General features: G+C 55.8%; 2 protein-coding genes across 4 annotated transcripts; both read right to left on the bottom strand.

The window, feature by feature from the left end:
• Nucleotides 1-2,866: 2,866 nt before the first annotated feature.
• LOC134420543 (complexin-3-like) lies at nt 2,867-4,254 on the bottom strand. Its single transcript, XM_063160695.1, has 3 exons — nt 4,100-4,254; nt 3,392-3,479; nt 2,867-3,085 (listed from the first exon to the last, which is right to left on the bottom strand). Exons 1-3 carry the CDS (start codon nt 4,252-4,254, stop codon nt 2,867-2,869), a joined length of 462 nt encoding a protein of 153 aa, XP_063016765.1.
• A 789-nt stretch (nt 4,255-5,043) lies between these two features.
• Nucleotides 5,044-17,185, bottom strand: MATK (megakaryocyte-associated tyrosine kinase). 3 transcript variants are annotated; one of them, XM_063160794.1, is made up of 14 exons: nt 17,097-17,160; nt 16,915-16,947; nt 9,403-9,459; nt 9,074-9,187; nt 8,847-8,962; nt 8,318-8,537; nt 7,355-7,448; nt 7,193-7,258; nt 6,957-7,056; nt 6,785-6,869; nt 6,532-6,605; nt 6,228-6,423; nt 5,807-5,893; nt 5,044-5,683 (listed from the first exon to the last, which is right to left on the bottom strand). In XM_063160794.1, the coding sequence occupies exons 3-14, from the start codon at nt 9,409-9,411 to the stop codon at nt 5,501-5,503; spliced, it is 1,344 nt and encodes a 447-aa protein (XP_063016864.1). In that variant the 5' UTR covers nt 9,412-9,459; nt 16,915-16,947; nt 17,097-17,160; the 3' UTR covers nt 5,044-5,500. The 3 variants fall into 3 exon arrangements, with proteins under 3 accessions (XP_063016864.1, XP_063016862.1, XP_063016863.1); XM_063160792.1 differs by lacking the exon at nt 9,403-9,459 and having other exon boundaries at nt 17,097-17,185; XM_063160793.1 differs by lacking the exons at nt 16,915-16,947; nt 17,097-17,160 and adding an exon at nt 11,908-14,195.
• Between the last annotated feature and the right edge of the window lie 5,406 nt (nt 17,186-22,591).

Below are 22,591 nucleotides of genomic sequence, written 5' to 3'. Positions count from 1 at the left end.
GCAGGCAGGCCCTGCAGCCCCCGGGGGTGAGGGGACACCGCAGGGCCAGGAGTGCTGCAGGAGGGCAGGGGAGAGAGGGAGCTGTGGGGACAGCCCCGGGCAGGGCCACGTGTGGGGCAGGAGTGATGGGTGGGGCAGGGCCATGTATGGGGCACGGCCATGGGTGGGGCAGGGCCACGTGTGGGGCAGGGCCACGTGTGGGGCAGGGCCTTGTATGGGGCAGGGCCATGTGTGGGGCAGGGCCACGTGTGGGGCAGGGCCATGGGTGGGGCAGGAGTGATGTGTGGGGCAGGGCCACGTGTGGGGCAGGGCCATGGGTGGGGCAGGGGTGATGAGTGGGACAGAGGTGACGGATGGGGCAGGGGTGATGTTTTGGGCAGGGGTGCAAACTGGACCCCACTCTCCCGATGCCCATGCTGGCCACTGTGCCGAGTGCAGGAGCGTGTGCCCCACACTGGTGGCCCCCGGCAGGTTCCCGGGTGCCCCCCTGGCCCGGGGGTGCAGGGAGGTGCCCAGGGTGCCTGGTTTGGGTGCGGGGGCTGCCCAGCGTCCCGGTTCGGGGTCGGGGGCTGCCCAGCGTCCCGGTTTGGGCGCAGGGAGGTGCCCAGGGTGCCGGGTTTGGGGCGGGGAGGTGCCCAGGGTGCCGGGTTTGGGGCGGGGAGGTGCCCAGGGTGCCCAGGGTGCCCGGTTTGGGGTGGGGGGCTGCCCAGGGTCCCAGTTCAGGGTCGGGGGCTGCCCAGGGGCCCGGTTTGGGTGCGGGGGCTGCCCAGCTGCCCGGCCCGGCGCTGTGTGTGCCCTGCCGGCACACACAAGGTGTTGCCTCGCCCGGGGGGAGGCAGCAGGCTGATTTGCCAAATGATTATAATTGCCTTTTAGGAGCAGATAGCAAATTGATTTGCTTCCTTGTCCAAGGCCCGTAATCGCTTCATCACTTTAAAATATTAATGCTATACTTCTTTGCTAGTTTCCCAATTACCCTAATTGAAGGCAAATTGGTTAAGAAGGTGCAATGCAGAGTATCAGGGGGTTTAGTTCACTCAAATGACAGTTTTAAACCTCCCTAATCCTATTAGCGCGCAAAGCTGCTAACGCTTAGAGACGCTGCGTCAGCTTACCGGGGCGGTGGGGCCGGGGGCGGGGGTCGGCCCGGGGGGCGGCCGGGGGCCACCGGCCTCACGTGACCAGCTCGGCCGGGGATTTATCACTTTTTTAGTTCATTAAGAGGCCTTTGGCAGGCGGGGAGGCAGCAGGGGTGACCCAAAAGGGTGCTGAGCGGGAGGCAGGTGGCAGCATGGGGAGGGCGGGGGGAGGACGATTAGCCAAGGAGACCTGGCGGAGGGTCCTGACCCGAATCCCAGCTGGCGCTGGGAGTCCCCATGCAGCCCCACGGGGAGCGCTGGGAGAGGGGTGCCCGGCAGAGCAGGATGGGACCCTGGTGTGGAACGGGGATGGAGGACTGAGGTGGTGCTGGCAGAGCTCGTTGGGGACCTCAGTGCCACCATCCCAGCAGCTGGCACTTGGTGGCGATGTGGGGTGGGATCAGCGTTGTGATGGGTGCCACAGCTGCTGCCGGCCTGCCAGGATCCTGGCCAGGGACTGCCGTGGCACAGACGGTCCCATCCCACAGGTGGGGTTTGTGCCTCAAGGGAGATTTCCTGAGTTCTGAAGAAAAGCTGGTGACCGGGGATGAGGAAGATGGCAGAGACAGCAGGGATGATGAAGTCAGCAGGGACAGCGGGGCCACCGAACACCCCGAGGCTCCCCGGTGCCAGGCGCAGCCTGTCTCACGCTCCCCGGGATGCTCGGCAGGCCCTGGGCTGGCACCGGGAGCGGTTCCGGGGAATGGGCACCCCGTGTGTGCAGGGCGTGCTCCCCGCTCCTGAGCCCCGGCTCTGCTGCAGCGCTGGGCTCGGGGGCAGCTCCGGGCCCACCTGCGCCGGATCCGGCCGTGGGCAGCCCGGGCAGGGCCGGCCCCGCAGCCTTTCCGGAGCAGATGGCAGCGGCGTGGGGAGGATGGAGGCGGCTCAGCGCGTCCTTCCTTTCATGCACACACAGCGTGATTCCCGGCGGCTCCGGCTCCGGCGGGAGGTGCCGCTGGGGCCAGCGCTGGACCAACATTTTACACGGGTTCAGCGAGCTTAGTCCTCGGGGACAGGCGACTCAGGAAGATTAGAGCTCGCTAAAATAGGCAGGTATTAGTGATCTCAGCAGCCCCCGGCCTTCCGGCGCGGCCGCATTTAAGCCAGCGCTGCTGCCGAGCGCCCAGGACAGAGCCCGGCGGGGCAGGAGCAGCCGGGCACCCCGGCCCAGCCGAGGGGATGCTCCTGCTGCCCGCGCTGGGGATGCTCCAGCACGGAGTAAATGCTCCACGCCCGCTCCGGGGCTGTCCCCAAGGGGTGGCCAGGGGGATCACGGGGTCCCTGTGAGGGCTGCTGCAGAGGGGGGGCAGGACCCAGTGGCCAAGCGTCCCGGGCTGGTTGGTGGCTCACAGGACACGGGGCAGCCCGGCTCCAGCGCTGTCACCGTGTCCCCTCACCCACCAGGACAGGGACTGTGTGCGTGCGGGATGTGGCAGGACAGGAACGGTGCCGGCAATGCTGTATTTATTGAGCCAAACGGTGCACGGTGCCAGGGCTGGTGAGGGGGGTAACGGGGTCAGGGACCTGCCCCATGTGGGGGCTCACACCAGCAGCACCACGAGAGGGCCCTGACCACACCCGGGCGTTCTGCGCCGCTTTTCTTCTTTGGGGAAGAAAACTCACGCCTATCATGAGTATTGGGACCCGTACCCCAAGTGAAGGCCACCCAGAGCTCGGCATGCCGCGGCTCCCGGGCACAGGGGCTGCCGATGGCTCCTGCAGCGTTCCTACATCAGGGCGCACCTGTCCCGCACCTGCTCCACGCCGCCCAGGGCGCGCTCCCGCAGCGCCGGCAGCTCCACCTGCCGCAGCTTCGCCAGGAAGGCGAAGGCCCCGGCGCCGCCATCCTCCTCCTCCTCCTCCTCGCTGTGCACCATGGCTGCCAGGTCCGGCGGCAGCTCCACCGCCCCTCCGGCCACGTGCACCTGCGCGTCGTCTCGCTCGTCCTGGACGCGGGTGGGAGAGGCGTCGGGTGGGGACAGACGCGGGGCCCGCCCCGGCGGAGCGGGGAAAGGGGACAGAGAACGGCCAGTCCCAGGGGGCTGGGGACACGGCGGGATTCCAGCACTGCCCAGTGCCACGCTCGGACGCTGGGTGGACAGCGGGCGGCAGATAGACAGAGACAGTGGCCGTCTGCTGCCCCCTTCAGGAATGCCTCCGGCCCAGGGGAGCACGGCAGCCGTGGGCCTGGGGCTGTTCGGGCGATGGGGTCAAGAGGAAGCCCCCGGGCCCGCAGACAGGCTGGTTCTTACCTGGGCCAGGTGGTACTTGTCCCGCAGGTGCATCCGCACCGTGGCCCGTTCTGCCTTCCTCTGTGCAAACGCCTTGTCCCGCTCGATCCTGCAGCAGGTGCCACACCATCACCCCTCCTCACTGAGCCCCCCAGGACCACCCCACCCAGGTCACCCTGCTCCTCCTGCAGAGCAGGTCCGGGGTAGGAGGGAGAAGGTCTGAGAGCCACAAGAGGGTTAAAGTGGGGATCTGGGACCAGGAGCCACATCCTGTCCCCGCAGCTCAGCACCCAGATTCAGAGGTGGTTGATGAAGGCGCCCATTGCAGGGATTCGCTCCTCCTGCAGCCTCTCATGTCCCTGGTGCTGAGCTGCTGGCTTCCCACAGCGCCCAGTCCTAGGGAGGTGGGACCTGAATCCAATCCCAAGCTGACCCCCATCCCTGGGCTCCAAGGGTGATGGACTGGAACCATCCCGGGGCTCTGACACCTGGGGGTTCCCCTTGTCGCCCGTGGTGCACAAAGGTGCTGTCACAGCCCTGTGCCAGCTCCTCCATGGACCCCCTATGCTGTGGGGGACATGCTGAGGGCACCTGCTCTGCACTGTTTCTTGCCCCAGCTGCCTCCCTGTCCCTGTCCTGTGCCACCCCGGGGAAAGCCCACAGAATCAGATCCTGATTCTGGAGTGTTGGGGGACCCTCGTGACCCGCTCAGCCCCGGCAAAGCCTTACTTCTCCTCCAGCAGCTGCCGCTGGTACTCCTCAAACTCCTCGCGGCCCATGGTGCTGGGCAGCACAGCTGCCTTCTCATCCTTGGGGGCCCCCTTGGCAGACTCGTCCTTGCCCCCCTGGAAGCTCTTCAGGGTGGCCGTGAAGAAGGAGGCCATGGTGGGTGGCGGTGGCAGCTCCTGCCCCGAGGTGCCCACCGGGTCCCAGTGCCCGCAAGGTCAGTGGGCCCAGCCCCAGGGGCACCGCGGATCAGGGGCGGATTAAGGCATTAGGAGGGGAAGGCACAGCCAGGGTGGAAGGACCTTCCCTTTGCTGCACCCAAGGGTGCTTGCAGGGGACAGTGGCAGTGCAGAGGGACAGCAGGTGCTGCCTCATCAGAGTGATAGGGAGGTGGAAGGAGTCACTGAACTGCAGCACACACCGGGTCAGGCTGAAATACCCCCAATACATGGGTCCAAAATTGGGTCAGAACCCATGGGGCCATGGCAAGCCCTGGGGAGAGCCCCATGCCGTGGGCACCCAGAACCATGCACTCAGGGGGATTGGGGGTGCAGGAAGTCAGCACGGAGGAGACACAAGAGGATTAGCCGAAAAAACCCAGCCGAGGGTCAGAGGAGTGGCAGCAGATGAGGCGGTGGCGGGGCACACCACCCTGTGCCCCCGCTAATCCCTGCTCCACCGAGATCGAGATTGCTCGGCAGCCTGCGGGGCCGGGGGCTCCCCACGCCTGGGGATGTGCCCCGTGCCTGTAATCTATAGGAAAGCAATTCCCATACAGGCTCTGATTAAAGCATAATCCCCTGCTGCACAGAGCCCCGATGGGAGAGGGGCTGGATGGTGTGGGGGGTTCCAAGGGCCAGAGCTCCTGGCCCCCCCAAAGCCTTTCACTGGGCTTTGTCAGGCCCCAAGTGAGAGATAGGCCTAATTTCACTCCAGAGGCTTAAAGATGCTGTTGAACTAGATTCTTTGGTTTAATCAAAAAGCCCAAATCCATGTGGTTTAGCTGGCTGTGCCAGCATCCCCGTGTGGGGCTGGGCGCTGGGGCAGGGCTGAGTCAGGGTGGAGATGTCCAGTCCTGTCTCCCAGCACTGGAAGTCGCAGCTTGAAGGGACCCCACACACAGCATCTGCTCCTGGGGCTGAGCACAGGGCTGTGGGCTCGGCTGCCTTGGGGTCTGTGCTCCCCACTGTGGTGGGCCAGGGCAGATCAATCCTATGGCAACCTTCTGTGGGCTGTGTGGTGGGTGGAAGGACCATGCCGGGATGGAGGGAGGCTGCTGCTCCATCTCCACAGGGAGAGAGCAGCACCACAGGCCCTCCTGTTCCTGGCCCCTCTTGCCCTGCCACTCCCAACCCTGGAGGGTCTAGGGGCTTCAGGTCCTGTGTCCTGGTAGCAGGATGGGGGTTAAATGTCCCTCAGGTGCTTCAGCTCCTTCTGTAGCTTCTCTGTGAGTTTCTTGAAGGACGGGCGCTTGCCTGGCTCCAGCTCCCAGCAGCTCTTCATCAGGGCATAGACGGTGGGCGGGCAGCCCTCAGGGGCGTCCATGCGGTACCCCTGCTCCAGCAGCTCCGTCACCTCCTTCAGGGCCTGCCAGGATGGAGAACCAGCTGGCAACCCCCTTCCCTGCTCTGCTCAGGGAGCAGTGGGATGTCCCCGTCCCGTCAGTGCCAGTGGGGTGTAACCTGTGGTGGTCCCTGGCACAGTGCTCACCAGCTTGGGGTAGGGTGCCCGTCCAAAGGAAAAGGTTTCCCACAGGAGGATCCCGTAGCTCCACACGTCCGACTTGGAGGAGAATTTCTGTGGTGGCAGGAGAGGGGAGGGTGAAGCCAGCTGAGGGCTGTGCTGGGTCCCCGTTGCTTCCCGAGGGCAAGACAGAGGACAGTGACTGTCCCCTGCCCCCCCTCAGCTCCCCAGGGTGTGAGCACCCCCCAGTCCCATCATCCTGCCCCAATCCCCACTGCACTGCTCAGAACAGAGGCAGAATTTTGGGAGATGCAGGGCTGGCTGTGCCAGAGGCCACGGTGGGGCAGGGATGGGTCAGTGGGAATGGGAACAAGCAGGGGCAACCCAAGGGCGTGAGATGCTTTGGAAGGACCCCCTGGCCAGCCCTGTCCCTCTCACTGTCCCTCACATTGTGTTTCAGGGCCTCTGGTGCCGTCCACTTCACAGGGAGCAATGTGGCATCTGCACCCTTGGGGTTGACCCGGGCCAAGCCGAAGTCGCTCACTTTGGCCACGTTCTCCTCGGAGATGAGGATGTTGCGGGCAGCCAGGTCCCGGTGCACCAACTTCTTGGACTCAAGGTAGTCCATGCCTTGAGCCACATCCCTGCCACGAGCGAGTGAGACAGAGCCGTGTCCCTGAGTGCTCCCTGGGGCTGCACAGGGGCAGGCAGGGCCCGGGGTCCCAGCCCAGCGGAGGAGGAGGGGAACTCACAGAGAGAACAGGAGGAGCTGCTGGGTGGAGACGAGCGCCCGGCCCCGCGTGCGCAGGAAATTCACCAGGTTGCCCTGACAGAGGAGGATAAAGTGAGTCAGGACCAACAGGATGGGGCTGCCAGGAGACTTTGTCTTCTGCAGGTGCTGCAGTGCCTGGCATCTGTGATGAGTCAGCCCCTAGACAAGGATATTGTTCCCAAATCTAAGCGGTGATGGGTCCCGCTGGCTGAGGAGCAGCCAGGTGCTCTCACCTTGCTCATGAACTCCATGACAATGTAGAGGCCATTGTGCAGGATCACTCCCAGCAAACACACCAGGTTTTTGTGCCGGACCTTCCTGGAATGGAGGGGATCTGAGTCAAGGAGGTGCCTGCTCATCCCAGGCCACAGGCAGGGTGGGGCCACGCCTGCATGGAGCACTCACGTCATGGCAGCTGTTTCAGCGAGGAAGGCCTGGGCAGTCACATCACACTTGATGTTCTTCACAGCCACCCTCTGCCCCAAGTACTCGCCCTGCAGGACATCTGGGAGAGCGCAGGAGGGTCAGGCTGAGCCCCACACCCGGCCCCCTGCTCTCCAGGCTGAGCCCCCCGTGCCATGAGATGGGGACGGGATCAGGCAGTGCCACTGGGGAACCTCCAGCCCCGCCCTCTCACCTACCTCCAAACTCGCCTTGCCCAATGCGCTCTCCCAGTGTGAGGTGCTTCAGGTTCAGCAACCAGCCAGCTGGGCATGGGCACAAGGGCAGGTTAGCAGGGGCCACCAGTTAGCAGGGCCTTGTCCCTAAAATGCAGACCACAGCCCCCTCCCACCATCCCCTACCTTTGGCCAACTCCTCCTCAGCTGACTTCATCCCAGATTTTGTTTTGGGCTTCACCAGCTTGGTGCAGATGGCTCCCTGCTCCTTCATGTAATGCTGCCAAGGGATGAACAGGCGGAGGTGATGCCAGCTCTTACCCTCAGGGTCGGGGTGTCCAGGGAACAGCTTTGGGATGCTCCACAAGACTGCATCCTCGCCACCCTCGAGGGCAGCCCACGTCTCAGCCTTGCTCCCCTCCGGGCACAGCCAGAGGAACACCACGATGGACCACAGGGGATATGGGGTGCTACTGGTGGGGTTGAACCCCTGGCAGGGGCTGCAGCAGCTGAGGGCCGTTGGCAGAGGCAATGGGAGAGGAAGCAGCCAGACAGGATGGGGCTGGATGGGATGGGATAGGACAACCTTCAGAGTTTTAAAGTGGGGCCAAGGCAGCTGAGAAGGGAAAGGAGCCACCCAAAAGTTGTGTCTAAAAGGAAAACACAAGAGTGCAACTCCCTGGAGAGGAGACAGGGTGAGGGCAGGACCACCAGGAAAAACTCACTGGAGGGGTGAGAGCTCACAAAGCAGCCTGGGAGCCCTGTGGGGTCAGCAGGTGAGAGGGGCTTTGAGGGGAAGGAGATGCACCAAAACACCTCAAAGTCCAGGGGAGGCAGAGGCCACCAGGGTCTTCCTGCTATGTGAGGCACTGAATAAGCAGGGATAGGGGTAAAATGTGGCCTTTGTCTGGGGACTGTGACTGCAGCTGGCACAGCTGGTTTGCAGAGACATCCTTGGGAAATCCCAGATCTGCCCACTGCACCCCAAACTGAGTGGGAACCATGAGCCTTTGAAGGGGATGGAGAATTACACGGGGTAAAACACCAGTGAAAACCACACAGAACAGGACAAGGACCTGCCTCTGTGAGAGCCCATGAGGTCCTTGCTCTGCTCTGGCACTGGTGGGACCCTCTGCCCGGGGGTCTCACCTCAATCATGTCAATGAGGTTGGAGAAGTACTGCTGGCTGTCGATGCTGAGCGTGTTCTCCTCGTGCACCACGCGGTAGTGGATCACCTCCTTGCCAAAGCTCACGCACAGCACGTAGTCCCCGGGGTGCCGCACAGACTCACGCACCAGGAACAGCCCATCCTCGGGGGGCTGCAGCTCCTGCACCGCCTCCAGCCCTGAGATCTTCCCGTGGAACCAGCTGAGGACAGGGGCGTTGGAGAGGGGGCTGAGCCAGGGGCAGCAGCGAGATGGGGAAAGCAGAGCGCCTGCCAAAGCTGCACAGACCCTACTGCATGAAACCCCCCTCCACGGGGCTGGCACAATTAGGGCTCCTTTAAGCCAGGTACTGGCCCCAGCAAATCCCTCCACGGCCAGGGCACGGCCACAGGATGCTCTGTCCCCAGCTGCGCCCCCAAACCATGAATGGGGGGAACACACTGGATTCATCTGCACCCGCAGCCCGCAGGGGCTCAGCGGGGTCCCCCCCAGTCACCCCGGCTGTACTCACGGCATCAGGCTGAGCTTGGGGTCGGCGCGGATGGCCCCGCGCTCCCGCAGGGCGCTGGCTGCCAGCAGCCCCTCCTGGCCCGTCTCGTTGTGCCGGGCGCGGTACCAGCCTTTGCCCTGGGGACGAGAGGGTCTCAGGGCAGGGCAAGGAAGGGCGGATCCCTCTGGTGAGGGAGGGACTGGCTCTGGCAGCTGAGCAGAGCGTCCCTGGGCAGCCGCAGGTCTCACCTCCACGGCCTCGATGATGGTGACCATGTCCCCCTTGCGGAAGGCCAGCTCCCGGGGCTTGGGCTTGCTGTGGTCATGCTTGGTGACGCACTGCGTGCCGGGGGGCCAGTGCTTCTGCAAGGACAAACAGCGTTGGTGGGGACAGCGAGAGCTGGACCCCTCTGCTTCCCCCCCGGCACCAGGGCCAGCCCCAAGGACCCTCTGAAACCCTGGCTGGGGACCAGGGGCGCTGGGCACGAGCCCTCCTCCACCCCAGTTCGGTCCTGGGGGCACCGCAGGGTCCCCGGTGTCAGCTGGCACTGCTGGTGTCCCTGTGCTGCCCCGCTCACCCCAGACATGGCCAACCGTCAGCGCATCAGGGACTCCCTGTCCTCTCCTGCTGCCACCTGCAGAAGAAACCAAAGGGGCTGTGGAGGGACAGGCTGAGCTGGCTTGGCCCAGGTCACGGCTGCTGTCCCACAGACTCCCCTGGCCAGTGCAGCTCCTGTCCCTCACACAGCCTTGCACCACGGGATGGAGGAGAAGGCTGCAAGCTCTGCCTGTGCCAGCTGTGTCCTGGGGACACCCCTGCCCCACACACGGACGGGAGCAGGACCAGCACTCCTGCTCTCTGCCACCAAGGAGGGGCCCCAGCTCTCAGCAGCTCTGCAGGCACAGCAGGAGCCCAGCACCACAGCTGTGTGGGAGTGATGTGGTTTTACCAGGAACTTGCTTTTTCACCTCCTCTTTCAGGAGCTCCGAGTCACCAGGGGCAGCAGCCGTGGCCCTGCTGACGTGGAAAGCAGCAGGGCTGGTGCGGGGGCTGCCTGGCACTGGGGACACAGGCCAGGCTGGGCTGAGGTGGGACTGTCACATGCACCGGCTGTGGGATCATTGCACAATGTCCCTGTGCCACCCTGACACCAGCTGCTCATGCCGGGATGCATATGACAGCTTTGCAATTTAAAATTGTGGGTCTTTTCCTCCTTCATCCCCACTGCCACCTCCTTGGGAGGATCATAGAATCAGGGAATGGTATGGTTTGGGAGGGACCTTAAAACCCATCTCATTCAACTCCCTGCCATGGCAGGGACATCTTCCACTGTCCCAGGCTGCTCCCAGCCCTGCCCAGCCTGGCCTTGGGCACTGCCAGCGATCCAGGGGCAGCCCCAGCTGCTCTGGGCACCCTGTGCCAGGGCCTGCCCACCCTGCCAGGGAACAATTCCTGATTCCCAATCTCCCACCCAGCCCTGCCCTGTGGCAGTGGGAGCCATTCCCTGGGTCCTGTCCCTGCAGGCCTTGTCCCCAGTCCCTCTGCAGCTCTCCTGGAGCCCCTTCAGGCCCCAAAAGGGGCTCTGAGCTCTCCCTGGAGCCTTTTCTTCTCCCAGCCTGGCTGCGGAGCAGTGGGGCTCCAGCACTTGGAGCACATTTGTGGCCTCCTCTGGCCTGGCTGCCGCAGCTCCATTCTTTCTTCTGCTGGGGTCTCAGAGCTGGAGGCAGCTCTGCAGGTGGGGTCGAATCAGAGCAGAGCAGAGGGGCAGAATCCCCCCCTGCCCTGCTGCCCACGCTGTGGGACGAGCTCCTTGGAGCAGAGATGACTTTGCTCTTTGGAAGGTGACTCACAATCACTGCTCTGCATCACTGCTGTAAACTCCTCTCTGTGGCAGTGTGGATCTAAGGACTGTCTGATCCTGCCAGCCCATATCCACAACAACAAAACAGGGACAATTGTAGCTGCTACGAGATTAGCATTGGAAGGCAGCAGTTTTGTCTCTGGCAGAAGCCATCCCCTTGCCTTGCAGCCCGTCCATGGCACACGTGTTGTCTTGGTGAAGTTGGGGTTGCGCAGCAGCCACTGTGAGCTGCTCCCCAGCTGCACACCAGAGGCTGATGTGACTGGTGCAGCTCAGGTCACTTCCAGGATGCTGAGGACCTCATGAACACAGAGCTTCAGCACAGGGTCTGCTCCATTCCCCTGCCAAGGTCCATCCTGTCCAAGGAAGGCTGTGCTGGCTGAGCCAGGAGGGCTGATGGCAGTTCTGACAACTCTCCTTCATTTACTGCTGCTCAAGGACAGAAATTTTGGGTGAAAAGCAGCAGCTGTTTGGTCAGTCCTGCCCTGTGTGCAGACAGCAGTTGGTGCTGGGAAGGGACAGATCCTCCACTCGAGTACCAAAGGGAAGAGCTTCTCCTCTGCCCAGCCAGCCCTGGGGCTCAGGGTGATGGACACACACCCCCAATGGAGACCTGCTGCCAGCAGAGCCTGGACTGCAGCCAGTGCCTCGCCCAGGCACCAGCAGGGACAGCAGTGAATCACCTCCCTCCTGGTGACACTCACATGCCTGCTCCTAAAGCAGCTCTTTGTTCCTGAAGGTGTTTGATCCATGAGATTCCCATCACTGGAATGAATGCTCCCACAAGCAGAGTGTGCAGGCAGAAAGCCTGAGAGGAGATATTTGCTCCCTTCTTTGTTTTGGGGCTGTTCTGTACCTTTATGAATTGGTAAACCTGAGTAATTGCAATGAGGTTGAGAAGCACAGAGACGTAGTGGGGGTTGGTAAAGCTGTCCCAACCCTGGACTGGAGAGCTCAAGCTTATTCCCAGTGCACAGAGGTGCCAGAGCTGTGACAGGAGGGCCCCGGCTGCGATGGAGCCGTGCTGGGCTCTCCCCTCCAGCAGCACTGGTGTCACTGGGACAGAGGGCAGCTGCTGCTCCCCTGCTGGAAAACGGGGGACACCCGGGCATTCCCCCCTGCCCACCAGGCTCAGCGCCGTGCCCGTCCCTCCCTGTGCCCCAGGGGACAGCAGGGCAGAACCCTCGGCTGCCCTCAGCGCCCCTCGGGCCTGGCTCTTACCTCAGCGGTGCCCATGTGGGGCCGGGGACAGCGGGGCCAGGGAAGCTCACAGCAGAGCCTGGGCTGGGATCCCTGAGCTCCTGGGCAGTCTCTGTCCTACACAGAGCCGAGCTCCCAGGCAGAGAGCAGCTCCCAGGCAGAGCCGGGGCCGAGTTCCTGATTTCTCTGCTGCCGAGGCTGTGATGCAGCGCCCGGGCGGTCCCTGCACTGGCGCCGCCTGCGCCCTCAGACCTCCATCAGAAATGAGTCATTATTTGACAACCCTGAGAGCAACTTCTGCCCTTTGAGGGCACAGCTACACACCCTCCCTAGCAGGGAACTGGAGCTCACCAGATCCTGTTCCCTGTGGCTCTGTGGGGGAATCGGTTTCCCCCTGCAAACAGGGACAGCTGCTGTCACCACTGCTGGCCTGGCCAGAGCAGTGACAATGGAGTGGCTGCCTCTGGTGGCAACAGCTCTCCAGGGGGACCGAGTCCCAGGGGAGGACGAGCTGGGACCAGGGATCCCCAGGCGTAATCTTGTCTCAACACCGACTCTGTGAGCCTCAGAGCAGGCTGATCCAGGCCACCCTTCGCTGTTCCTCTGGGGGTGACAATCCAGAGGCACCACGGGTTGGGACAGGCAATGGCACAGAAAGCTTTAAATGAGTGCTGCTGTCAAAGAGAAGCAGCTTATCTGTATTCTGCAGCATCCACACGAGTGGGGAGGGAATAACCACCTCTGTAGCTCATCATCCCAGCCACAAAACCAGACACCAGTTCTGCACTAATGTTCAGTATTTCCAATATTCTGAGCAAAATGGTGAAAAAGAAGAAAATGCAGTTGTAGGCAAACACCAGATTCATTCAGGAGTCTTGGGATCTTTTGGGGTGTACTTAAAAAAAAATTATGGAATGGTGTTTAAGCCTTCAGAAAACATTGACAATTCAAGGGCAAAGGCAATGTAGAAGAAAATTAATCCAACTAGCAGGTACTTTCAGATCCTGGTTATATTTTCCATACACAAACAACTTCCCCAAGCCATTCAAGCCAGACTGTTCATAGGATTCTTGGGGTGTGATTTCCCAGGAGCACTCCTTGCATTATTCCCTGTATTTGTAGGGATGGATCCTTAGAAACCTGGTCTGTTCAGGCTGGAGAATTACACATGAGTTCATCCCTACAGCTCTATGCTGCACTCCCAGGATCTGCACCAGGCTCCCTGTGACAAACAGAAATGTTTTGTGGTTTTGGGTTTTTCACATCCGGCCGTTGTTACAGACACGACCACAGCCGAGGAACTCGGCGCCACGCACAGGGAGCCACTCCCTCAGATGTACTAAATGGGCTTTTCCCATCCTGCTGCACAGCCAGCAGAGATTCCCACGTGCTTCTGCCTGAGCTGGTGTCCCCTTTCCACCGTGGGGCCTGCCACCCAGCCAGAGCCTGGGCTTTTAACTCAGCACTGCCTTCTCCCATCTCTGGGGCAGCAGAGGCACCGCCCGGCTCCGTGGGTGCAGCTGGACCCAGGTGCCTCCCAAAGCTACAGAGCCAAAACCTTGGGACTGTGCAGCCCTTCCTAACTCACTGAGTAAATGGGAATGGGATGGGAGCATTTGTCTCACATTCTAGGCTGAGGCTTTGCTTACTTGCCCATTTTCCTCCTGACATCTTGCATTTGGGCCAGGGAGAGCAAGGCTCAAGATCCTACAGAGCAAATTACCAAGCAGTGCCATTCCTGGCAAAATCCAAGTTTTCCAAAGGAGCAGAGTTTGCAGTTGGAGAGATAGGCAACAATATTCATCAGGAACAGCACACATTTTGTACAAAAAACCCATCTCCCGTCAGCTCAGCAGGATCTGGGCATTAGCAATCCCAAATCCACAGGCTCTCTTTTGGCAACTCAACCCCTTTCAGTCCTCTTGGACAATACCATTGGATTCAACATAAATAAATGTACCTTCCAGCCTGAGGAGTCTGCCCTGCATTTCATTTTCTGGTTCCCTTCAAAAAGGGAACCAGAAAATGGAAATAAGTCATAAAAGCAGACATGTCTTTGACATCCAATCTCCAGCATTTAAAGGAACATCACTGAGTTCAAACATGCTTTATCACAGCAAAGATTTATATTTCCACCCAGAAATAAAAAATCACAGAATTGCAGAATGATTGGTGTTGGAACAGACTGTGAATAACATCCCTTTCTAAACCCCTGTCCTGGCTATTCATGGGAGCTCCAAGCCCTGTCCAGCCTGGCCTTGGGCACTGCCAGGGATCCAGGGGCACCCACAGCTGCTCTGGGAAATCCATTCCAGGGATGGATTCCACAATTCCTGATTCCCAATCTCCCACCCAGCCCTGCCCTGTGGCAGTGGGAGCCATTCCCTGTGTCCCGTCCCTGCAGGCCTTGTCCCCAGTCCCTCTGCAGCTCTCCTGGAGCCCCTTCAGGCCCCAAAAGGGGCTCTGAGGTGTCCCTGGAGCTTCTCCTGTCCAGGTGAGCAGGCCCAGCTCTCCCAGCCTTTAACAAATACATGAAGCTGAAGCCTGTGGCAATTTTCTTGCTGTCTGCTGGTGTCCAGCTCTGGTTCTCTCCACTGCACTCCTTTTTCAGGCACCACTATGACAGCACCAAAGCTGTGTTACAGCTCGGCCAGCTTCGTTCCAAACCACTGAGAAGGAAATGTCTCCATGCCTGCACCTTGCTGTACAAACAGCTCCCAGCCAGCTCCTGGAGCCCAGGATTCCTGCTCCAGAGGATGGGGGGAAAGCCCCAAACCCACACAGCAAATCCTGGCAGCTGCAGGCACTTCAGGCCAGAGGGCAGAAATCTAAAGTGACAAAATGTTTGAAGGATACACATGATACCAGAGTGTGTGTGGGATTTATTTCTTCTTTTTTCTTTATTATATCTCTATATGTTTTGCTGTGGGAAGAGTTTCTTCTAGAGCAAGGAGTGGGAGGGAAGGAAACATAACAGAAGGAAAGGAACTGTTGCTACAGGCAACTCAACTCTTACACAACGCTGCAATTTCTGTGATGGTTATGGAATCACAGAATCATTAAGGTGGGAAAAGATCTCCAGGATCATCAGGCACAACCACCAGCCCAGCACCACCCCCATGTTCACCACTAACCCATGTATGTCCCCAGGTGCCCCAGCCACACTTCCAGGTGTGGTGACTCCAGCACTGCCCAGGGCAGCCTGTGCCACTGCCTGACCACATTTCCATCAAGCTTTCCCCTAGATCCAACCCAGACCTCCCCTGCTGCAATTTCAGGCTCTTTCCTCTTGTCCTGTCATTTGTTGTACAATTTTGGAGAATTGTAGTACAACAAAACTACCTGCAATGGACTATTTAAAATGCAAGATATCAGATTAAGCCAGGACTTATTACAGGTAAAAATTGCAATCATATGAGCATTATTTCATACATGCAATATGATTACTATGCAGCATTTCTTGTTTGTAATTTTTTCCACCACCTGCACCCCCTGCTCTTCTACCTCTCTTCTTTTTACTGTGTGCATCAAATGTATTCTTTTAAGATTTCAGGTGCCCTGATTATGGTTTTTTCCCCCCAAAACCATCAGTTTTAAACCATGCCAGGAGAAGAAGGAGATAAAACGGTAACAACTCAACTGAAATGAAGGCAGCTATATGGAGGAAATACACAGAAATCTGCAGTTCTTCCCACACACCATGGAAGATGGAATTCTAAATATTTAGAAGTTCATCACCATCACTACACCATACACAGAAATTAAGCTTATATTGCAAAACCTCACCTAAAGCTACAGTAGCCAGGGCTGTTGAAAATATGGAACCAAGAATCTGGTGTCCAAGCTGAAGGTTTCTTTATCAACCTCCTGCCCTGAGTCACAGAGGTTTCAGGCAAGACTGGCTACTGCAATTTTAATTTAATCTCAAACTGGGTTCCCTTTCATCATATTTAACATGAGCAACTGCAGGATTTTAATGTTTGCTTATTTGATATTGATCAAGAAAGCCAATGCTCTCATTGCACAGTCAAGAAAATTGCAACTGTTAACGAAAAAGAAGTAATTACATGTAAATGACCTTTCCTGCTGCATCAAACCAAGAACAACTGAGCAAACAGGATGGGAGAGGGCTTGAGTCATGCACTGTACAATTTTGTGTGCTACAATAAATTCTTTGGTTTTCCACATAGGCAATAAAGAATGGGACAGAGGAGTCAATGGCACATAGAATCACTGAGCACATGTAGCACTTCACTCACAGACAGGAGGACTCTCCTTTGGTGGGACATCCCAACCTCTCACTGTCAGTGTGGAGAAGCAAATGAACCAGGACCCTCCTGCAGGGCATGGCCTGGAGCTCAGGGCAAGGTTCTGCCCCCCGAGGCTGCTGGGCACTGCCCAGGCTGCCCAGGGAATGGTGCCAAGGCTGCCAGAGCTGCAGGAGCTCCCAGGGCTGCTCAGGGTGGGGCTGTTGGGGTGCCTGGGCAGGGACAGGGTCTGGATCAATGATCCCTGTGGGATCCAGCTCAGGATTTTCTATGGTTCTGTGCTCCTCTCACTTTGATGAATCCCTTCACTTAAATCTGAGCAACATCAACAGAATTTCTGGAGTTATTAATGATAGAAGTATAACAATGTAGTCCACATTTCTAAGTAGTTTAAAAGTATTAATTGCAATGAGAATCTTCAGTATCCCACTGTCAGGGACATTCAGCAAACTGTATTAACTGCACTTCTCTACCTGTGCATCATTTCATTACAGAGTCACTGAACCCCAGAATGGTTTGGGTTGGGGGGGACCTTAAAACCCATCCCATCCCACCCCTGCCATGGCAGGGACACCTCCCACTGTCCCAGGCTGCTCCCAGCCCTGTCCAGCCTGGCCTTGGGCACTGCCAGGGATCCAGGGGCAGCCCCAGCTGCTCTGGGCACCCTGTGCCAGGGCCGGCCCACCCTCACAGAGAAGAATTTCTTCTTCTACAGTAAAGAGTTCCTGGCAGCTTACAGTCTCTAAAGCATCCAGCTTACCTTCCTAACAGGGATCTTGCAGTCCAGATTCATCTGTCAATGCAAGAGATGAGAAAGGAAACCCATCAGAAAAATGAATATATTGCAGTCATGTTTTTAACAGCAAACATCAGCAGGCAAAGAATTAAAAACATTAAAAACTATTTCAAAACTATTTAAATAATTCTGAAATCTTGCTTTACCTGAAGTAAGAAAATGTGAGAGGCTGATCAACTGAGCTTTAGATTCTCTGGAATGAGCCCACAGTTACAGCATCTGAGACTTCCCTTAAAAGCTTTTCTATAAATAACAACTGTGAGTGTTCCGAAAAGCAACATGAGCTTTGTAGAAGTCAAGTGGGAGTGCCTGGGGCTGGAAATACAGTTCTGAAAAATCCATAGAATCACAGAATCCCAGAATGGTTTGTGTTGGAAGGGATCTTAAAGCTCATCTTATTCCACACCCCTGGACAGGGATACTTTCCACTGTCCCAGGCTGCTCCCAGCCCTGCCCAGCCTGGCACTGGGCACTGCCAGGGATCCAGGGGCAGCCCCAGCTGCTCTGGGAAATCCATTCCAGGGATGGATTCCACAATTCCTGATTCCCAATCTCCCACCCAGCCCTGCCCTGTGGCAGTGGGAGCCATTCCCTGTGTCCTGTCCCTGCAGGCCTTGTCCCCAGTCCCTCTGCAGCTCTCCTGGAGCCCCTTCAGGCCCCAAAAGGGGCTCTGAGCTCTCCCTGAATCCTTCTTTTAAATCCTTGTTTACAAAAAATCCCATTGTCTCTGGAGAGAATTAAAGTGACATGTTAGAAGTAAAAAATCAGACAAACATGTTTTCCCTTTAGCCAAACCTTGCTGCTTCTCTGGGCATTCGCCCATTCTTGGGACTCTGCCTTGGGGTTTGCAGCATTTTGAAATTAATTACGAGGCTGCTTTGTCACAGGTCATCAAACTACCAGGAATGTATCCACTTCTGTAGGAATTCAGATTACATAAATAGCCAAATAAGAAATTATATTTTCTCTTTTATCGCCAAAATGCACACACCCCCAACAAATCAACTCTTCTACCTGACCTTGGTGGCAGAGCTTCCTTGGGATGAACGTCAGGAGAATGAAGAGCTGATTTCAGAGCTCTTTTGTGAAAATGTTAATGTTCTCAGACAACTGAGTGCACGCAGGATTTTACAGCTGCCAGCAATCTTCTTAACTGCAGTAATCATACAAGAAATTCTACCTCAAATGCACACCAAGAGCTGAATCTATCACCTCTGTCACTGAGATGGAGTTTTTGGGGGTCTCCATGGATATTTCTGCTCTTTCCTGGCATTTTCCCATCCCTCACCTGCTGCAGTTAGATGGCCAAGTGCAAGAGGAGAAGTTTTTTTTCCCCACCTCCTGTCACATCTTTTATCTGCGTGTAGGATTCTGGCATTGCTGTCTGAATACTAAACACAAACCCACTGCAGCTGCACTCAGAGCTTACAGGGAAGTTGGATATTTCAACCTTCACCATCTCCAATCGGAGACACAAAGCACATTCCTCAGAATAACTAACCATGACAGTGACAGCAGGAATTTCTCACCAGGATGTATTTTCTCAAGGTGTACATACTTATTCCTTAATAAAATGTTGCCACCCTATTGAGTAACAGTGACTTAAAAAGCTCCCAGGCACCTTACACAGCAATTCAAGACAGGAAGGAAATGCAGAATCCATTGAATCTGCAAAGGGCTCTAGAAAGAGCCAACTGAAAATCCCACAGAGAAATTTAACTGGAGCACAATTCAGTCACATACATTGACAGGGTTTGTCACCACGATGCAAATGTCTTAATTTTAAAGCTTATGGGATGTAGCAATCATTTAATAAAGCATTTCTTACAGCAGATTTTTTTTTTTTTAGTCCATTGTGCACTCAGGTATGTTCTATTGAAGATTATCACCCCTTCCTGGTGCCAGTGAATCACCTGCCTGTGTTATCATGGGCATTTTCCAGGCATAAATAACACTTACATTTGGGTTTTCTTTCTTTTATCTGCCCATGCTTGTAGTAAGAATGGGAAGAACAAAACCTGATCTCACCAGAAATGAAGACTTAACTTAGATTTTGAATCTTAATGTATGATTTCATAAGTAAAAGCAAAGTAACATTTTCAGGAATTCACAAAATACAAATAATCTAAATGTGTCATCATCTGTCCCAGCATTGATAACAGTATTTGCACACAGAAAAAAAAAAAAAAGCCTGACTAATACAAAACCCTACATGAAAGCCCATAAATGTGTATTTGAAAAATCAGAGTAAGGTGATTATGCACAAAGTAAACCAGCACGGCATAAGTTCAACATCTTGATCAAGCATTGTTGAAAAATAATGTTGCAAAAAAGTTAAAAATCATGATGAATATATGTGAAATCAAAAGCCTCACACAGCAACTTGTCCCACAGGGAAAGTGTCAACCTCTCCTACTCAGTGATGTCAAACAGGATGTACACCCAGCAGGCCTCAAGGTACACTTTCAGACATAGTTGTAGTCTGCTTCAGTTTTGTCACCTTCTTTTCACAAGTTTGCTGCTTCTTTCCTCTATTTTTAGCAGTTTGTGAATGAAGAAAACTGGCTCAGTATCTCAATTCTTAGCTGTTTAGGAAGACTTCCCTAAAGCATTAGCATTTAGGTTAAAAATCCTGCATACTATTGGCAGCTCTTTGTTCCTATGAAATCTTCCCCAATTTGTTCTATTCCTTCTCATTAGAGCAATTATTAGAGCAGCTGGCAGTGGTGGATTAAATTTATGACTGACATTTACACCTCTAACCCAACACTGAAGCAATGACTCTGCTAAAAGCTTTGCTTTGTTAAGCAAAAGCTTCTGCTTGAGCACCTGGCTGGCACTCGGGCTCCCCGGAGTGCAACAGGTGATGCTCAGAAGGCACACCTGGCAAAGTGAGAACCTCTGCACAGATGGGCTGGAGAGGTGGCTCCGAGCCAATCTCATGAAGTTCACCAAGGCCAAGCACAACTTCTGCTCCTGGGTCAGGGCAACCCCGAGCACAACCCCAGGCTGGGCTGGGAATGGATCAGGAGCAGCTCTGAGGGAAGGACTTGGGCTGTTGGTGGGTGAGGGGCTCAGGCTGCCCCAGAAACCCCCCCTGTGCTGGGCTGAGCCCCAGCGTGGGCAGCAGGGCAGGGGGGGATTCTGCCCCTCTGCCCCTGGGCTCAGCTCAGACCCCACCTGCAGAGCTGCCCCAGCCCTGGGCAACAGCAGCAGGAGGACGTGGGGCTGCTGCAGCCAGGCCAGAGGAGCCACGGAGATGCTGCCAGGGCTGGAGCCCCTCTGCTCTGAGCCAGCCTGGCACAGCTGGGCCTGCTCACCTGGACAGGAGAAGGCTCCAGGGACACCTCAGAGCCCCTTCTGGGGCCTGAAGGGGCTCCAGGAGAGCTGCAGAGGGACTGGGGACAAGGCCTGCAGGGACAGGACCCAGGGAATGGCTCCCACTGCCACAGGGCAGGGCTGGGTGGGAGATTGGGAATCAGGAATTGTTCCCTGGGAGGGTGGGCAGGCCCTGGCACAGGGTGCCCAGAGCAGCTGTGGGTGCCCCTGGATCCCTGGCAGTGCCCAAGGCCAGGCTGGACAGGGCTGGGAGCAGCCTGGGACAGTGGAAGGTGTCCCTGCCCACAGGTGTGGAATAAGATGAGCTTTAAGATCCCTTCCAACCCAAACCATTCCATGATTCCACATTTTTCCAATGGTAAGAAATCTTTAAAAACAAAAGGCACTCTAGAATCTTCGTGTGCTGCAAATACAAATTTACTGTAATTATTTCTCTGCTGATGGTTTTATCAACTGCAATGGTGTAGTTAGGCCTGAGAGATTTAAAGCTTTTTATCACAAGTGGACATGAATGTGTTCATGATGCTACACATCAGATGCTTTCAGTATTGCAGAATATTTCTGAATGGGTTATAGCTCACACCACTTTCTCCACCCTTAGCATCCCTTCCTCTGTGCAGTTCCTGGGATCAGCTGCTGCTGAACTTCTGTTGATGCCACTTTTCCAGCCTCAGCAAAGAACAGTAACTGCTGAGTGACTTCAGGTGCTCAGCTAGTCCCACGGACCTGTCACAACCTCTCTAAGAGTGAGGAGTAAGTACTGGCACCCTGCTGTAAGTACTCTACTCCAGAAGCAGACGTTGGGAAAAACTCCAGTAAAGACAACTCTGAAAGACCACACCGTGATCATGAGCATGACCTTCTTCTCAGACCACATGAAAAATTTGACAATTCTTGTGCTCAGACATTTTCAAAGCCGTAACTCAGAGAAGACATGAAGTACAATGTCAAAGATGAATGAACACTTGGAGCAAAAGGTTTTTAGAGACATCAGTTTGAACAGTCAAAACCAATTGTGAAATAATTTTCAAGAATATTTTAAGAAATGACACTTGAGGTTTGATTGTGGTCTGCTTTAGTTGTCGGGTTTTTCTGAAGTGTTAACTTTATTTCCCTTTAACTGTGACACCAGTCTAACTTTTGAGGAAAATGTGATAGAAAACCTCTGTGAAATGGTTTTGTTTCATAGCATAGATGACAACTTTAAGCTAGGAACTTTTGGCAAAGCTAAACAACACAGATCACGCCAGGTTGTCCCAAGAGCTTCTTTACTGCTGTGAACTGACTTAAAGCATATACTTCTATCACAGCTTTTATCAGAAATGTTTCTGAAAGAGCTTTCCCTTGATGTACACCCTTCTGAAGCATGAAGAGGCTCTGTGGGGTTCGTGTCCCACCTCCCGAGGCTCCCGGATCCGCTCGCACCTGCTCCTGCAGCACCGAGCCCACCACAGAGCCCACATTGACGTGCTTTGCATCCTGCAGGGCTCGTGTTTCCCCGGCTTCCTGCCTGCTCAACAACGCCTTGCTTGTTGCACTTTTGTCATTCTAAATGCCCCTGGTATGGCAGGGCAACAGATTCATTTCCCTTTCAATGAAAGTACTGTTTTTCTATTAAACATTGTGTCCTCTGAATAGAAATTGAAAATTTTCTTAAACGCCACCCTTTGGAGTCACATTAAAACCTGCAATGTATAAAAAGCTCACAAGCACAGGCGGTTTGATGAGTTTCTCCTTCACTGCCTCACACTGCTGGTGTCCCTAAAGCTGGGTTCTGTCACCCCATGTGCAAGAGCCAGCCCACACGCTGTGTCAGGGTACTGGGTTTTATCTCCATCCTGCAGAACAAGGTGCCAGGGCCCTCAATGCTGGCACACCTGGGAAACAAGCACAGGCTTGTATACAAAAAGGTAACACAGAAAAATGACACAGAAACGGGTGATTGTACACTCACACTTCCATCATGTAATTCTTAATGTACATCTGATGTCTTAATCCAGCTCATTACACCTTCATTCACACAGACAAATTTCCCCGAGGGGCTGTTTTTTAGCATTATAATAATCTAAGGTAACTGTATTTTTATCCTATCAGCTACCACCAAGTTAATATTTAACCTTAGACTTGATTACAGTTTCTGCACGAATCTGTTTGAACAATTGTCAACAAAATAGGGATTTCTGGTGTTCTGTTCCTAGGGGCTCCATTGCCCTGCACTCTGTTCTCAGGGTGTCAAGTTGCTGTGAACTTTCTGTGAATTTTGTAAACCTCATCTGACATCACTACTGCAAGAATTCACCCA

Source organism: Melospiza melodia, chromosome 7 (assembly GCF_035770615.1).
Source record: "Melospiza melodia melodia isolate bMelMel2 chromosome 7, bMelMel2.pri, whole genome shotgun sequence".
NCBI classification, from domain to species: Eukaryota; Metazoa; Chordata; class Aves; order Passeriformes; family Passerellidae; genus Melospiza; species Melospiza melodia.
This window is presented reverse-complemented; position numbering and strand designations above follow the sequence as displayed.

Coding starts and splice junctions, on each gene's coding strand:
- LOC134420543 (XM_063160695.1), bottom strand. CDS start 4,254: ATGGCCTCCTTCTTCACGGCCACCCTGAAGAGCTTCCAGGGGGGCAAG. Junction 3,480..4,099: donor CGGCAGCTGCTGGAGGAGAA/GTAAGGCTTTGC, acceptor CACCTGCTGCAG/GATCGAGCGGGACAAGGCGT. Junction 3,086..3,391: donor ACAAGTACCACCTGGCCCAG/GTAAGAACCAGC, acceptor ACCCGCGTCCAG/GACGAGCGAGACGACGCGCA.
- MATK (XM_063160792.1), bottom strand. CDS start 16,947: ATGAATCTGGACTGCAAGATCCCTGTTAGGAAG. Junction 9,188..16,914: donor GCAAGATCCCTGTTAGGAAG/GTAAGCTGGATG, acceptor TTGTCCTTGCAG/AAGCACTGGCCCCCCGGCAC. Junction 6,424..6,531: donor CAGCTCCTCCTGTTCTCTCT/GTGAGTTCCCCT, acceptor CGCTCGTGGCAG/GGATGTGGCTCAAGGCATGG.